The sequence below is a fragment of the Microcaecilia unicolor genome, chromosome 2, assembly GCF_901765095.1.
Source record: "Microcaecilia unicolor chromosome 2, aMicUni1.1, whole genome shotgun sequence".
Classification (NCBI taxonomy): domain Eukaryota; kingdom Metazoa; phylum Chordata; class Amphibia; order Gymnophiona; family Siphonopidae; genus Microcaecilia; species Microcaecilia unicolor.
The window spans coordinates 477,645,207-477,663,739 of record NC_044032.1 but is presented as its reverse complement, the minus strand read 5'-3'; the positions used below and the strand labels follow the sequence as shown (position 1 = coordinate 477,663,739).

Genomic DNA, 18,533 nt, shown 5'->3' with positions numbered 1-18,533 from the left:
TTTAATAATGGTCTATGGACATTTCCTTTAGGAAGCCGTCCAAACCTTTTTTAAACTCCGCTAAGCTAACCGCCTTTACCACATTCTCTGGCAACGAATTCCAGAGTTTAATTACATGTTGAGTGAAGAAATATTTACTCCGATTCATTTTAAATTTACTACATTGTAGCTTCATCGCATGCCCCCTAGACCTAGTATTTTTGGAAAGCGTAAACAGACGCTTCACATCTACCCGTTCAACTGCACTCATTATTTTATAGACCTCTATCATATCTCCCCTCAGCCGCCTTTTCTCCAAGCTGAAGAGCCCTAGCCACTTTAGCCTTTCCTCATAGGGAAGTCATCCCATCCCCTTTATCATTTTCGTCGCCCTTCTCTGCACCTTTTCTAATTCCACTGTATCTTTTTTGAGATATGGTGACCAGAATTGAACACAATATTCGAGGTGCGGTCGCACCATGGAGCGATACAAAGGCATTATAACATCCTCATTTTTGTTTTCCATTCCTTTCCTAATAATACCTAACATTCTATTTGCTTTCTTAGCTGCAACAGCACACTGAGCAGAAGGTTTCAACGTAACGTCAACGACGACATCTAGATCCCTTTCTTGGTCCATGACTCCTAACGTGGAACCTTGCATGACATAGCTATAACTCGGGTTCCTCTTTCCCACATGCATCACTTTGCACTTGCTCACATTAAACGTCATCTGCCATTCAGACGCCCAGTCTCCCAGTCTCTTAAGGTCCTCTTGTAAGTTTTCAAAATCCTCCTGCGAATTAATGCCTTTGAATAACTTTGTGTCATCAGCAAATTTAATTACCTCACTACTTACTCCCATTTCTAGGTCATTTATAAATATGTTAAAAAGCAGCGGTTCCAGCACAGACCCCTGGGGAACCCCACTAACTACCCTTCTCCATTGAGAATACTGACCATTTAACCCTACTCTCTGTTTTCTGTCTTTTAACCAGTTTTTAATCCACAATAGAACACTACCTCCTATCCCATGACTCTCCAATTTCCTCTTGGTACTGACACAACACAATGGAGACGACATCAGTGGTGCACTAAAGTCCTTTAACAAATATCTTCAAGGAAACACAACGACTCGACACGGGCCATGATTTGGTTCAAAAGGCCTTCCTCAGGAATCCTGAAGTGTTTGCCCAATGGATTTTGATGCGATTTTGTGAACAGCACCCTTACTAGTACTCCAGCTGGAGACTTCTTGCATCGGCAACTTTGCCGCATTTCACACTGTGATGTAGCATTATTGGACGTTTGTTTTTATATTCCAAGAGAACAAATACTGTACATCTCCAATGGGCAAACACTTCAAAACTCCCGAGGAAAGCCTTTTGAGCCAAAATATGGCCCATGTTGAAGATATTTATTATAGGACTTTAGTGCATCGCTGATTTGTTGTCATCTCCACTGTGTTGTGTCTACATCTGGAGTGTGGAGTTTGTTCTTGTGTTCTGGTTTGGTCCTTCTTTGTAGTGCACATACTTTTAAACTATAAAATTTCTTTTCCCTGCAAAAAATCCTTCATAAAATTGCCCCTTAACCCCATGGTGCGCACAGTTAGGCATGCAATTGCAAACCTAGTTATAGAATACCATCAGTTGTCCACATAATTTAATTAGGTAATTGGAAATTAATTGGCAATAAGTATCAACTGTCTTTAACGAGCACTAATTGGCTCTTATGTGTTAAACTGCTTTACACTCCTATAAAGTTAGTACCTAAATTCTATAGTGCACAACTACAAAGAGTGAAAATGTGGACGGGGCATGGGCATAACTACTACTTATCATTTCTATAGCGCTACAAGGCACACGCAGCACTGTACACCATACACAAAAAAGACAGTCCCTGCTCAAAGAGCTTACAATCTAGATAATGCAGATAAACAGACAGAACAATTAAGGGTAAGGGAATAAAGAGGATAAAGGTCAGGGCAAGTGAGTTAGGAGTCAAAAGCAGTGGTAAAGAGGTGGGTTTTGAGTTTGGACTTGAAAACGGCTAAAGACGGAGCTAGACGTAGAGGCTCAGGAAGTCTATTCCAGGCGTGAGGTGCAGCGAGATAAAAGGAACGGAGTCTTGAATTAGCAATAGAGGAGAAAGGGACAGATAGGAGAGATTTATCTACAGAACGGAGTACTCGAGGGGGGACGTAGGGGGAGACAACAATGGAGAGGTACTGGGGAGCGGCAGAGTGAATGCACTTATAGGTTAATAGGAGAAGTTTGAATTGAATACGGAAACGGATAGGGAGCCAGTGAAGTGACTTAAGGAGAGGGCTAATGTGGCCATAGCGACTTTGGCAGTTTGACTAGCAGTTACATGCATTGGTTACAGAATAATGTCACTTAAATGCCCAAGTGTCAACATTTAGTTGCGCTCACTTACACTTTCCATAGACCAGGTGTAAGTAGTCACACTTCAATGTTGCCACATAAATGCAAATCCAAGAAGACAGGAGCAGCCTCCACGGAAAGTCAAAGCAAAACAGCAAAAGTAGAGGCTGACAAATGCGCAAACCAATAGGGAGATGATATCAAAAACCAGTTTACTCAGAATATTCATATCAAGGACCCGACATAAATGCAGACTTAAGCCAGTATTCTATAATGGAATCTGGTTACACAGATGTAATGGAATTCTTGCTTAGCACACAGCTTTTTGGTGCCCTATAGTGAATTGATCCCTAACCCCCATGTTATTTTCAGCTGTGCACACAACTAAATTGGCTAAACAGCCAACTAGTGCCAATAATTGGGTGCTAATTAACATTAATTAGCCACAATTTGGATTTGCGTGTGCAACTTGCTATAAAGAAGATCTGCATGTAAATCTTATAGCGTGCAACTCAAAAGAGGGTGTGGCCATGGGAAGGGCATGGGCAGATGGAAAGCAGGAACAGGAAACTCCCTCTACTGAAATCCGGTAGGTATGGCAAAGGAGTACAGGATGACAAAGTGACTTCCAAGCAGGGAAGTAATTAGTAAGGAATTCTTTATTGAAGCACCAGGAAACAGACCTGACACGGGGCCATGTTTCAGTGGTCACAACCTTCTGCTTCAAAGGTCACAAGTAAACAAAGAGTAGAGCACTATGGGCCAGATTCTATATAAGGCACCTAAAAAAATCCATGCAGTAAACATTTCCACCTAAGCACATTCTATAAGTGGTGCCTAGATTTAGGCACGGTATATAGAATGTGCTTAGTTGACATCTCAGCTCTTAAAATTATGTGCTTCCATTTACACCAACAAAAACTGTGGCATAAATCTGGGCCATATTCTATAACTACATGTGTAAATTTCAGAACACCCACGAAATGCCCATTTCCCCACACGTAGCCACGCCCCTTTTGAACTGAATGCATTAGAATATAGGCGCAGTTCATTACAAAATACGCTTAGCGAGTTGTGTGTGTAAATTCTAATTATTGCCAATTAGTGCTCATCAGTGCTTGCTAACTGCTGTTATCAACGCTGATTAGCTTACGTTAATTAAGTTATGCATGTTATTATAGAATACACCTGGATTTTGGCTCAGATCTCTAGACATACTATATAGAATCCGGCCGTATATGTGAAGCCTGGTGCAACAGCTAGATGTTCCTCACCTAATGTAAACTGAAACAGAGCACTGTTATTGGAGCGCAGTGCAGAAAAAAACAAGCAAACATCAAAAACGCCAACGCTATTGGGTGCATGGGTGGATCAGGGGTGTTTCCTAAAGATGCACACAGTATAACTGAATATTATGCGCCAGGATTTACACCAGGCTTCAGCTGGTGTAAATCCTCGCACCCAAAGTTTGGCACGGAAATTGGCTCTAAGCATTACTGTATATACGGTGCTCAGCTTGGAGCACCGTTCATTTACTGAATTTAATCCTAAAAGTGTAAATGGTTTTGAAAATTGCCCTCCCCGGGTTTCCCTCAGTGGTGACTTTAATGTATAGATTTGCCAATAAAAAATTGTTTCTCTTTGGGAGTTGTTGGGAACCTCACTTCTCTGTATTATAAATAAACGCAGTTGGTTTACTTTCATATATTTGAAAGTTTTACAGAAAAACTTTTGCTTTCCCAATAAGATTCCAGAAACAGTAAAGTAAATATCAAATAACTTACATATTCTTTGATGTCCTTTGATTTTACAGCCTTGTAAGAATAATAAGCAGGGTAAAGTGTGCCAAAAATAAGCCTGCAAAAAAGAGAAAATTAAAGCATTGAAATGTGATTTTACGCACATATATGCCCCTATTTACTAAACACAAGAAAAAAATCCCCGGTCTTTGGTAAAAAATCTAATATGCTTCTCTAGAACCAAGACTGCCACTACCTAGACAAAATAGCTAGCACCCACTAAAACATACATCAATGTGTTTACTTTAACTTTTCTTTCTTTATTAATAAAGTTTTTTTCAAAGGAATTTTTTGTATAAGAGTACTCTCAGTAAATTCCACTGTTTACAGGCAATTAGATTTCTATTGCCCAGTGGCATAGCACTTCTTTCATCGGGCTACTCTTTTTTTCTTTTTTGTGTGCGTGCTATTCATAGCATATAGTGATACAACTACAAAGTTTTAAATGGATTAAACTAGCCTAATCAATCAAACGATGAACTTATCTTTATCATTTTGTCGGCGTTCTCACTGAGTCCTAGCTTCGCTGACTCAAGGAACAGGAACAACTGTACATCTCCAACTGCCTTCCCCTGAAAGCGCCCGACACCGCGGGTTTCAAATATCTTTCCTCAGGGACTCGGGTTAAAGCCGTCTTCTCTTAATGGAGCAAGCTGTAAGATTGCAGATTTTGACCACCGCCCGCCCCCATCCTGCTATAAACATCGACGGCAAAACTACCTTGATCGTCCCTGATTTAGCCAAAACAACGGCGAGGAAAAGGAAAGCTTTCCTCGAAATGAGGCCCAAGTGAGGTTCGGCCTGCAATATCCTGCCCGAATGACTGTCAAGCTGCACAACACCACTAAAACGTTTGATTCTCTAGAACAGCCTTAGGATCACTTGGATCAACTTCACTCGAATTTGATGTCATGAAGTAACTGTATAGCCTTTTCATTTGTTTATTGATCGCTAATACTCCCCGATGGGATATCTAAAGTTTATACTGTAAATGTATAATCAAAAGTGAATGTCTCAAACTCTTTACTTCTCAACATGTCTGACTAAATCTTTTGTGTTTACAATGATTTCTGACTTCTCTATAAGTGATTATCAAGTATAGTTGATTCTGTTGTTGCTATTTAAGTTTCTGTTCTTGCAATTGCACAACTCTAGTTAACACTAGTACTGAATTGATAACTATACAGCTGGCAGGACCTGCCCAGTTAGGTCCTTATTCTCACCCCTCCTTTGTCACAGGCATTGGCACCATTTCATCACAGTTATCTTACAGTGGCTGAGCTAATCATAAATTAGCTCTTTATGTCTTTTTGTTTGCTGAATGTATTTTCATCATATGCCAACCACCTTAATTTCTAATGTCTCTCCCAAAGCAGCTCTAAATTGCGTATCATAGAATGTAAATGGTTTAGAGCGCCCTGTTAAGTGCAAGAAAATATTCACACACCTTAAAAAATTTAAACCATCTATTATCTTCCTGCAAGAAACTTATATCCCCAACCTAAACAAGTTCATTTCTAATGGTGGTAACAAAAGTGGCAATATACTAGCAAATTATCTTACATGTAAAAGAATCAAAGTCCAAATTCCATCAATTAAAAACAATAAAAATAAAGTAGTCACATCAACAGCTGATATTTTGAAATCGTTCCACCAGTTCTATAGTACTCTATATCCATCAGAGACTGATGCTGACTCTACAAAAATAGAGAGCTTCCTTGCTCACCTTAAACATCCGCAATGGTCTGCATTAGATAAAGAAATTCTTCTAAAGGCATACAATTTAGAAGATTTTCTTCAAGCACTCAAATACCTTCCTTCCCACAAAGCTCCTGGCCCAGATGGCATCCCTGTTGAATTTTATAAAATTTTTCAAAGCTCTCTCTCTACAATCCTTATACAATTATTCAATGTGCTGGACCCCTCAAATGCTTCAACTAGCAGATTCACAGAAGCTATAATCTCAGTTATACCCAAACCCAATAAAGATCCTCAATTGGTACAGAATTATAGGCCCATTTCCCTTCTTAACTCAGATTATAAAATTTATGCAAAAATGTTAGCTAACAGAATGAAGAAAACAATTAGTAGAGTAATATCTCCAAATCAAGTTGGCTTTATGCCAAATAGATTAATTTTGGATAATTCCAGATTATTCTTTCAACTATCGCATATTGCCAAATCCCAGGATTATCCCATTGTAGCCATGTCTCTGGATGCAGAAAAGGCCTTTGATAGGCATTATCTATTCTTAGTTCTTGAATGGCTAGGTGCTCCACCAATCTTTATAAATAAAGTTAAAGTCCTTTACTCTCAGCCTACAGCTAAAATAATTGTCAATAATCATTTGTCAGATACTGTGTCTCTGCAGAGAGGCATGTGGAAAGGATGCCCTTTGTCTCCTTATTTGTTTAATCTGGCATTAGAACCACTTCTTCTCGCCATAAACTCTTATCCTGAAATAACAGGAATCACTTACCGAAATGCACAATTTAAAATTTCTGCTTATGCAGATATACTTTTATACATTTCTAATCCTTCGACTTCTCTCCCTCTGCTTTTTTCCCTTATCCAATCCTTTTCGATTTTCTCTGAATACAAAATCAATCAATCAATCAAAAACGGAAGTCCTACCACTAAATATACATGCAGAACCCAGCGTTATTCAACAATATAATTTTACGTGGTCTTCTAAAAGCCTCAGATATCTTGGTATTGATCTACATTATACATTACAAGATACTATTAAATATAATAGTGAGAACATAGTCAAATTTTGCATGGATCTTCTGCTACAATGGCATCCTTTACATATTTCATGGTGGGAAAGGATTGAAACTATTAAAATGATGGTATCTCCTAAAATAAACTATATATTAAATATGATCCCAGTCCTTTTTCAATCCTTATTCTATAAACACTTCAACACTTAAATCTATTTTCTTTACTACTCTGCTGTTTAATATAATGCCAAGCTTTAATTTACTGTTTGTACTGTTTTAGTTTTCAACATTTTTATTGATGACAATCAAAATAAGATACATTCCACATCTGGCATAAATAACATATCAACATCATAACATACATAACAGAAAGCCAATGATTAAGACCGTCATCAATTTTTGTTTTCACATTTTCACCCTCCCCCTCTACCCTCCCATCCTCCCACATCATTACCCCTTTCCCTCCCGTTGCCCTCTCCCCCTCCCTCACGTGCCTTAGGACTTGGACTCTGATAGTCCCAGGGTACCCCCCCATCCCAAATGTTTGTACTGTTTTAATATACTATTGTACTGTAGTCCTGATATAGCTTTGTAAGCCACATTGAGCCTACAACCAGTGGGAAAATGTGGGATATAAATGCTTTAAATAAATAAATAAGTAAAATAAACAAATTGAAAAACTACTGGTCACTTTTCTTTGGAAGTCTAAAATTCCTAGAATCTCTCTAAAAAAAACTTAAAGCCCCAAAAGAAAAGTTTGGAGTTTTTTTCCCCCGATTTTTTAATATACCACAAAGCATGTATTACTCAACAAGGTTATTATTGGTTCCCCTCTGAAAAATAATATGTACCCACATGGCTCCAATTGGAGCAGTCTGTGTTTTATCCAACACCTCTACATTTGCTTTTATATGTCTCCTGCTTCTTTTGAAATAAACAACTCTATAATCAGCAGTACCAAAACTTGCTTGCAGAACTTAGACAAGTTACTTGATCTGCCCATTTCTTCTACATTTCAAATAACTATTTGGAACAATTCTAAATTCCTCATTAATAAGAATACCTCTTTTTGGAGAATTTGGGCTAATTGTGGAATCTGGTCTATTAGAGATCTTTGCAATGAGGCCCAAAACAACTTGTTATCTTTTCAAGAACTCCAAGTTCAATTCCACCTTCCTATTGTTACAAGGAATTAATTTATACTTGGGGATAACTAGAGCACTCACTAATGTTTCTCCACCACTTACCTATAAGGTAAGAATGATTTACAATTGCAAGGATAAAAGGAATTAAGTGTATTTATTGGATTGCCTTAACCTGCATTACCAGGTTTAAAGAACAAGATTCAAAAGGTTTATTAAGTTACAATATGATTAATGCAATCATATAAGCGAGAGATAGTTCTTTTAAGTGATCTTTACAGATAATCTGTGCTTAAGTAAAGTAGCAAATCTAGATCAAAAGTTATAACTTACAGAACAGTCTTTGTTGTAGGATTGTTGAAGCTGAGAGAGAGAAAGTCTTTTGGAAAAGTTCTATTATTCAGCAGAGTGATGAGCACATGGTCAGGAGCAGGGAGCAGGGCTTCTGCAGAGATAGATCTGAGTTGCAGCTGAAGAGAGAATCTGCCTGTCTGGAACAGCTTGTATCTTTTATATCTTGCAAGCTTGCAGGATGATATGATCACAGAGTCCCAGCACCTGCTTCCTGGTTTGAACTGGATAACTTGCAAGGCATTATGGTTATTGTAGTCTGTTCACATGATCACATTATAAGTCTTTCCTTTCTGCAGATGTCCTGGCATCCATTTGTCTGATAGCTGATGGGAGGGGGCAGGTATACCTCTGATGACAGGCCAGTGACGTAGCCCAGGATGGGCCTGGGTGGGCCCAGGCCCACCCACTTTGGGCTCAGGCCCACCCAGTAGCAGCACACCTATGATGTGGCTGGCAGGGATTCCCAAGCCCCACCAACCGAAAACTTTCAACAACTGCCCCTCCTGCATACCTTGTAAATAGCAGATCTTCACCTGCAGCGAGAGACAACTGATACCTACTGCTCACACTGGCTCCACAGCCTTCTCTTTGATGTATTCCTGCCTATGCAGAAACAGGAAGTTGCATCAGAGGGAAGGCTTAAAAGGAATATGGGGGAGGGGAGATGTTTGAGAGACCATATGGCATGCAGACGAGAGAAGGAGAAACCAAATCACTTGTGGGACAGGGTGGAGTTCTGCCCACCCATCTTGAGCCCAGGCCCACCCAAAACTGGGTGTCTGGCTACGCCCCTGTGACACGCAAATGTTTTGTTTATGCTTTTCCTCTGAAGTCTTTGTCTTCAATGGGTTCTCCAGACTTTCTGTCTCTTGCGTCTTTGGTTTTCGGAGATGTCCTGATGAGCCTTCAGGTATCCACCTAGTCATGCTTTGTTTCAGATGGGAGGAGAAGAAAGCTACCTTTTGTCTCTGTTAAGTGTTTGTAATTGCCTAGCCCTGCTATCAGAAATTCCCAGAAAAAGGGATGGGGAAAGAGAGTTTGAAAACTCCTTGCAGGCAGTACCTTTTGTCTTTTAAATGTTCCCCAAAGGGAGGGGGAAGATGGCTTTGGAATGAAAGCTAGTTTCGGCTGCATCTTCAAATATATTTTTAAAGTTGTATTTTTGTTTTGCTATATATATATATTTGTATCTCATTCAGCACAATATCATGCTACACATTTAATTCTGATGATTAAGACTCATATCGCGCTACACTATCACACAATACTTTCAATGGTTGCAATTGTCCCATTGTGTCAAAAAAGCAGGTATATTGACAACTGCTAAGTCTCAAGAGCCGTCTATTTATCAGCTCGCTGAATTCTTAATAAACAATGGGCACAAGGCCTCAACCATCTATAAGAAATTACTGTTATCTCAATATAAAGATAGTTGTGTGATTCAAGAGCTATGGGGGGAAAGACACCAATCATCAGATTCTAGACTCGGTGCAAACCAAGCTATGGTTATCCCTTATTAGACCGCTTGCTTTAGCAAATATCATGCAGTCAATGTTCTTCTTATATCATAGAGCTGTATGGACCTTACAGAAAATGCACAATGCAAAACTACTAACTTCGAACTTATGTTGACACTGTCAAACCCACATGATTTATGACTGTGAAAAAATTAAGCCTTTTTGGCAATCTATCTGGAAAACCATATGTTGTATTTTTAAAATTAATGTGCAGCTTTCTGAGTATGCAACCACAACCCTCATCCACACTCTTATCACCTCTCGCTTAGACTACTGCAACTTGCTTCTCACAGGTCTCCCACTGAGCCATCTCTCTCCTCTTCAATCTGTTCAAAATTCTGCTGCACGACTAATATTCCGCCAGTGTCGTTATGCTCATATTAGCCCTCTCCTCAAGTCACTTCATTGGCTCCCTATCCGTTTCCGCATACAGTTCAAACTCCTCTTCCTGACTTACAAATGCATTCACTCTGCAGCTCCTCAGTACCTCTCCACTCTCATCTCTCCCTACATTCCTCCCCAGGAACTCCGTTCACTGGGCAAATCTCTCTTATCTGCACCCTTCTCCTCCACCGCTAACTCCAGACTCCGTTCCTTTTCCTATGCATAATTTCTGTATTGTTTTTTATCACATATGTTTACTTGTTGGTTTATGTATTCATTTACTAAGAAAATACAATAAAAGTTCTGGAAAAAAAATAAATGCTTATGCTTAGGAATTATCAGTTATTTCTTACAGTTCTTAAAACAACCTTGTTTCATGAATATTTTGTATAACCGCAAAATGTATATCTTTTTTTCCCAAAAAATACCATTTGTAACAAGATTTTGTGTTCTGTGCATTTATCTTTTCAGGACTTTTTTGGGGGGAAAAAACGTGCAAGTAAAAACAGAAAAATCAAGCCATTCGGATGGAGGGGCCAGCACCTTTAGTCCCCCAGACATCCCAGGAGAGCAATGGGGCACCCTAGGGTGCACTGCAGTGGACTTCAAATAAATGCTCCCAGGTACACATCTCACCACTGCTCCCTTATCTTGTCTGCTGAGCCCTCCAAAACCCACTATCCCCAACTGTACACCACTACAACCACCCTTATAGATGAAGTGGGCACCTATATGTAGGTACAGTGGGTTTCTGGTGAGTTTTGGAGGGCTCACAGCTTCCACCACATGTGTAGCAGGTAGGGGGAAGTATGGGCCTGGGTCCACTTGTCTGCAGTGTACTGCACCCACCAGTACACTACTCTGGGGACTTGCATGCTGCTCTAATGGACCTGGCTATAACATCTGAGGTTGTCACAGAGGCTGGTGAGTACTATTTTTATTCAGATTTTTTTTGGGGGGGGAGAGGGGGTCAGTGACCACTGGGGGAGTAAGGGGGTCATCCCTGATTCCCTCCAGTGGTCATCTGATCATTTAGGGCACCTTTTTGTACCTTATTCATTCTGAAAACAGGTCAAGACCAAAACGTTGGTTTTCGCCCTAGACGTTTTCGTTTTGTTCCATTACGGCTGTAAAATATCCAAGTGTTAGGCACGCCCTAAGCCTGCCCTTCAAAATACCCCTGACATACCCCTTTGTGATCTGGATGAACTGTAGGTAATATGCAATGTCTGCAAAACAGGTTTCGAAAATACAGATTTGGATGTTTTGAGAAGAAATTCGTCCAAATATTTCCAGAAGCAAACTGTACTGTATTATTCAGTGGAAAGTCTTGGGACTGCCACAGACTTTCTGTGATCCCTGGGGCAAGTCCCTTTTTCTCACTGTTCCTCTGTATCATTCAGATGGAAACAGTTCTTGTTTTAATCTGGTCACCAGATTTATTCCATTTTGAAAGTACCTGTAGTTTCTGGAGGCAAAGATTGAAAGCCATCTGCATCCCTCTTGGCTGCTCTAAGATGTTTGGTGGCAAACGTCCGTCAGACACACAGAAGCCCTGCGGAGTACAGCGAAGATCAGCTGAGAGGAGCGCGTCTGTGTAGGCCGCGCATGCCAGAGTCAGAAGACAGCACTTCTGCTGGCGGGGGTTCAGGTGGAAGGGGTCCAGCCCGGTGGCGGAGGCGGGTGGGACTGTGGCGCCAGGCCCCCCTCAGGGGGGGCGGTGACAACCTCGAGGGGGGGGTGGCTGTGGGGGGGGGAGGTCTTGTCCCAAGCCCGGCCCAGTCTCTCGGCGGCCCTGTGTACAAATGATGCCAAACAGACGTTTTTGTGCCTGCGTTTTTGGCATTCATATTTTGGACGTTTCATTTTTGGAAAGTGGCAGTTCATTTTGCACATTTTCAGCGAAAGAACGTCCTTTTGACATATTTTCAAACAGGAAATTCTGACATTTTTTCCTGCTTGAAAATTGCTGTGAGATGAATGGGTTAGGGTTTATTTGGGACGTTATGAGCTGGATGTCCCAATTTTGACTTGGGCATTCTTTTGGAAAATGCCTCTGTATGTCCTGCCTCTTCTCTCCCCTGCAATACTCTAACAACAACAAAACCTCTGGCTTCAGTTCACTGCTCAGCACATCTGTAAACAGAACTATTATACAAGATAAGGTTTGCTCTGATTTTCCTCTTTTCTAAAAGCAAACCTGATTACAGAAGTCTCCACTCTTCACTCTATATTCCTGACAGCACTGGTACAACATTTTAACCGGTTGTTAACAACCTATGGGGCCATTTTACAAAGGCACTCTGAAAAATGGTCTGTGGTAGTGTGGACACGTGTTTTGGGCGTGCTCAGAATCATTTTTCAGCGCACCTGTAAAAAAGGCCTTTTTGAATTTTTGCCGAGAATGGGTGTGTGGCAAAATGAAAATTGCCGCATGTCCATTTTGGGTCTAAGTCCTTACCGCCAACCATTGACCTAGTGGTAAAGACTCATGCGGTAACCAGGCGGTAGACACGAGTCAGAAAATAAAAATTATTTTTCAGACGAGCGCCAAAAATGAAATTACTGCAAGAGCCAGGCAGTAGCTGGGCGGCAACTCCATTTTGGCGTGCGTTCGGCATGCATAGACGCTTATGCGGCTTAGTAAAAGGGCCCCTATTTTCTTCTGGCAGCCAGAGCAAATTCATTATTCTGACAAGGATTATTAATCCACAATGAACAAGCCACAAGTTACACCACATAAGATTTGAAAAGATCCCTCCTCTTCTTTTTTTTTTTTTTTTTTTTAGAGTACTCATTTACGTTTAGAAAAGGACCAAGATGGCATGAGCTGTTAGGCTCACCAGGGCTGGCTTTGAGGGTATTTGACAGGGCAGTGTCACCTTCTCTCCACACAATTCTGCATCTGGTCTGCAGGCAGTCCAAGACTGATGCTCCTTTGCTATGCAGTGGGTGGGCACAGTCATGCAGAAGCAGAATTTAGCAACTTGTGCAAAATGTAGAACCGTACACCCGGCTGCTGAGCTGAGGAAGCTGCCACCTCTGAAAAAGGCAAAGTGCTCAGTTAATACTGTGCTGCAGCAGTTGCTAAAGGAGGGAGATTTGGCAGTACTGTATGAAGTTACTGGCAGGAGGAAGAGAGAAGCTTCTGACTCTGGTGGTGAGTGAAAGATCAGTATGCTGACAGGGAGGGGGGCGGTGGGGGGGGAGAGAAGGTAACAAGGATGTCCCTGACCAGGAAAGGGGGAGAGAAAAGGGCATACTGCATACTGTGGATAGAAGGAAAGAGAGCAGGGTTTATCTGTCAAAGGAGGGAGCACTGTGACAGAGCCGCAGCTGCCAAAGTGGTAGTGTCAATTTCAGTTTTGCAAAGGCCATCAGTTAGCATAAAACTTATTCTGGCCTTACAGGACAATCACAAATTCAACCAGGTATGAGAAAAAAAAGCAGAAAAAACAGGGTACTCTCTTGAAGGGACACTGTAAAGACTGATGACATTTTTATCAGAGATTACAAATGAATCTATTGTTTTAACTCTATAAAAGAAAAATAATTTGATGGAATTTACTTTTTTATTTTAGAAGCAAGAAAAGATTAAAACTTAAGCACAACAAAACTTGTTGAACTGTTCTGTTTCTATACAATGGATTCACTATCAGGCTTATTTTGGAAAGAGAAGGGCGCCCATCTTTCGACACAAATCGGGAGATGGGCATCCTTCTCCCAGGGTCGCCCAAATCAGCATTAATCGAAAGCCGATTTTGGGCGTCCTCAAATGCTTTCCGTCGCGGGGACAACCAAAGTTCACAGGGGCGTGTTAGAAGCATAGCGAAGGCGGGACTGGGGCGTGCCTAACACATGGGCGTCCTCGACCGATAATGGAAAAAAGAAGGGCGTCCCTGACGAGCACTTGGGCAACTTTACTTGGTCCATTTTTTCTTACGACCAAGCCTCAAAAAGGTGCCCGAACTGACCACATGACCACCAGAGGGAATCGGGGATGACCTCCTCTTACTCCCCCAGTGGTCACTAACCCTCTCCCACCCTACAAAAAAAAACTTTTTAAATATTTTTTCCCAGGCTCTATGCCAGCCTCAAATGTCATACCCAGCTCCCTGACAGCAGTATGCAGGTCCCTGGAGCAGTTTTAGTGGGTGCAGTGCACTTCAGGCAGGTGGACCCAGGCTTACCCCCCTACCTGTTACACTTGTGGTGGTAAATGTGAGCCCTTCAAACCCCACCAGAAACCCACTGTACCACATGTAGGTGCCCCCCTTCACCCCTTAGGGCTATGGTAGTGGTGTACAGTTGTGGGGAGTGGGTTTGGGGGGGGGGTTGGGGGGTTCAGCACCCAAGGTAAGGGAGCTATGCACCTGGGAGCAATTTGTGAAGTCCACTGCAGTGCCCCCTAGGGTGCCCGGTTGGTGTCCTGGCATGTCTGGGGACAGTACACTATGAATGCTGGCTCCTCCCACGACCAAATGGCTTGCATTTGGTCGTTTCTTAGATGGGCGTCCTCGGTTTCCATTATGGCTGAAAATCGAGGATGACCATCTCTAAGGTCGACCTAAATTTAGCAATCTGGGCGTTCCCAACCGTATTATTGAAATGAAAGATGGACGCCCATCTTGTTTCGATAATACGGGTTTCCCCGCCCCTTCGCCGGGACGTCCTCTCAGGAAAACTTGGGCGCCCCTTTCAATTATGCCCCTCCACATCTTCCAACCTTTTCTGCACTGCCTATCAGAAAAGAGCCAGCAGCAAGCCTCACACAGAAAAGAAGTCTCTGTTTGGGAAAAAAAAAATGGTTATTTATTTATTTAATTTAATTTAACTTGATAGGCAACTCTTAGTTTCCATAGAAGAGATAAGCTAGAATAAAGACAATGTCACAGATTGCCAACTCGATTTACAAACAGCCTTCAATTCCTCCTCCCCCCTCCCCACACATTTAGAGTGTCCCTGATATCTTCCATCCTATCACACCCATTGCTCTAATCGCTTCCAATACTTGTCCCAAATATTATAGTACAAATCAATTTTCCCCTTCACTGAGTAAGATAATTTCTCTGTTGTGGCAGTCTCAGAAACCTGCTTGTACCAGTAAGAGAATTTTGGGACCTCTTTCCAGAAGGCAGCAATGGTGTAGCAAGAAACATGCAACAACTACCCAGGCAACAAACGTCCATCCCTGGACAATGCTGCATCCCATCAGTAGCCCAAAAGACAGAGCAGTGGCATGAGAGTTACTTCTTTACCCAGAATCTCCCTGATCTCCTCACCCACCTACCTTCAGAATGAGGCTATTTTCTTGGGCATATCCACTACATATGTGGTTTGTCTCCTAGACAGTCACATCCAGACCAGCACAGGCCCAATGCAGATCCTGAATACTTCACATAAAAAGGGGGAGGGGAACTGTACATACGATGCTGTAAGCTGACCATCAACTCTACCATCCAGGAGCACATACAGATTGAATGGGTCAAATGCCAAATACTACTACTACAAATCATTTCTATAGCGCTACCAGTCGTACGCAGCACTTCACAATTGAACATAAAGAAAAGACAGTCCCTGCTCAAAAGAGCTTACAATCTAAATCAGGACAGACAGACAGGACAAATAAGGGATAAGGTAACATCCCAATTACTGTCTAAAGACTCCCATAATTCATCAATCCATTTGTCTCCCAATTTTAAAATTTTCACTGGCGATCAATCAGTGTCTGTAACAATATAATACAGCCAGAATATCAATTTCTTCTCAAGACTGGGTGTACAGATGTATATTTCAAGAGGGCTGCTTAAAATTCCACTCCCATCTCTGCAGGAATCCCAAAGCCTCCCTAATCTGAAAATATAAGTGATATGTCCTAGGCTCAATCTTGAACTCACCTTTTAGAGGTGTAAAATCTTTCAGCCTTCCCTCCCTCCACCCCTGCTGTCATAGGAATCTTAATCCCTTCTGCTTCCATTGTCTCATCTCTAGAAAGAAAGAACTAGCAGATTCTTGCCCAAAGGAAATAGCAGTGACAATCAGGATCATTTTCAAAAGAGATGGACGTCCATCTTCCTACATAAATCGGCACTTGGATGTCCATCTCTCAGAGACGTCCAAATCGGTATAATCAAAACCCGATTTTGGACGTCTCTAGCAAAAGTCCGTCGCAAGGACATCCAAATCTGAAGGGGGGGGGCGTATCAGAGGTGTGGTGAAGGCAGGACTTGGGTGTTCCTAAGTCTTGGACGTCTTTAAGCCATAATGGAAAAAAGCAGAGACGTCCAAGACTAAAACAGACGTTTTCACCCGGACCTGTTTTTATTGCGAATAAGGCACAAAAAGGTACCCGAAATGACCAGATGACCACCGGAAGGAATCAGGGATGACCTCCCCTTACTTCCCCAGTGGTCACTAACCCTCTCCCACCCTCAAAAAACATGATTCAAAATATTGATTGCCAGCCTCAGGTTCATGACAGTGCATGCATGTCCCTGGAGCAGTTTTAGTGGGTGCAGTGCACTTCAGACAGGTGGACCCAGGCCCATACTCCCCCTTCCTGTTACATTTGTGGAGGAAACAGCGAGCCCTCCAAAACCCAAACCCTCTGAACCCACATATAGGTGCCCCCCTTCATCCGTAAGGGCTATGGTAGTGGTGTACAGTTGGGGGTAGTGGGTTTTGGGGGCTTAGCACACAAGGTAAGGGAGCTATGTACCTGGGAGCATTTTATGTCCACTGCGGTGCCCCCTAGGGTGCCCTATTGCTGTCCTGGCATGTCATGGAGACCAGGGGCGTAGCCAGACACCCAAGTTTGGGTGGGTCTGGACCCAAGGTGGGTGGGCAGAACTCCGCCTTGTCCTACAAGTGATTTGGTTTCTCCCTCTCTCGCCTGCATGCCATATGGTCTTTCAAACATCCCCTCTCCCCCATATACCTTTTAAATAGTAGATTTTCACCGGCAGCAAACAGTTGTTGGGAGTTTTTGGCTGGTGGGGCTTGGGGTCCCTGCCAACCACATTATAGGTGTGCTGCTACTTGGTGGGCCTGAACCTAAAGTGGGAGGGCCTGGGCCCACTCCAGCCCACCCTTGGCTACGTCACTGATGGAGACCAGTGTACTACAAATGCTGGCTCCTCCCACATCCAAATGGCTTGCATTTGGACATTTTAGACTTGGACGTCTTTGGTTTCGAAAATCGTCGAAAATCAAAGACGTCCAAATCTAAGCCAATCTAAATCTAAGGACATCCTTAGTATTTTCGAAACGAAAGATGGACGTCCGTCTTTTTTCAAAATTGACCTTTTCCCCGCCTCTGAATTTACAAAGACGTCCAAATTCCAACTTAAACGTTTCTTTCAAAAATGCCCCTCAATATCTCCTTGCCAATGTGCAATAACTCACATACCTGCTGCCATACCGCCACTGTATTAGTCAATAAAGAATGCCTCTGTAGGATCCTATGTACCACTGGCGTCTCCCTCGGTAATGTGAGCAGCAAGAAGAAGGAAAAACCCTGAACCTGTACCTTTTGCTGGCACAAAATGTTCAATCCATAGTAACATAGTAAATGACGGCAGATAAAGACCTGTACGGTCCATCCAGTGTGCCCAACAAGATAAACTCATTTTACATGGTATGTGATACTTTATATGTATACCTGAGTTTGATTTGTCCTTGCCATTCTCAGGGCACAGACCGTAGAAATCTGCCCAGTCCTGGAGACTCTATTATACCATATGAAACTTAAGTTTCCCATTTAATGATTGAAGATTGTCCTGGGACTTAAACAACAAAGGTGCTGGAACAAATTGGCAGGATATTTATCTTGATTAAATTAATCCTCCCTGCCCAGATATTGGCAAATCCATCCACAGTCTCAGATCTGCCTGAATCTTATTAAGAACCACAGTATAGTTATCTTTCTAGAGATCACACAGTCTAGGCAGAATAGAAATTACTACGTAAGAAAACTCCAAGATCCTACAAAACTGGCACTGACACTGCTCTCTTGGAACCCCATATAAGTATTTCAGACTTATGAAGAATGAGTTTATATCCTGCCACTGCCCCAAATTCATTCAACAGCTGCATCAGTGCTGAACCTAAGAGTTCAGCAGGCTCATTTTCAAAAGAGATAGATGTCCAAAAAGTCAGCATTTGGACGTTTATCTCACAGAAACGTCCAAATCAGAATTATCGAAACCTCTTTTTGGACGTCTTTCTCTGAAGTCCGTCTGAAGGACAT

The 18,533-nt window shown here is 42.1% G+C and overlaps 1 protein-coding gene across 5 annotated transcripts in view; it reads right to left on the bottom strand.

Annotated features, from left to right (window-relative positions):
* Positions 1 to 18,533, bottom strand: part of REEP1 (receptor accessory protein 1) — a 203,856-nt gene that overhangs the window by 148,668 nt on the left and 36,655 nt on the right. For all 5 annotated transcript variants that reach the window (XM_030191053.1, XM_030191049.1, XM_030191051.1 and 2 more), the window contains exon 2: positions 4,151 to 4,223. In XM_030191053.1, coding sequence (XP_030046913.1) covers positions 4,151 to 4,223 — 73 coding nt within the window. The remainder of the gene's footprint in view (positions 1 to 4,150; positions 4,224 to 18,533) is intronic.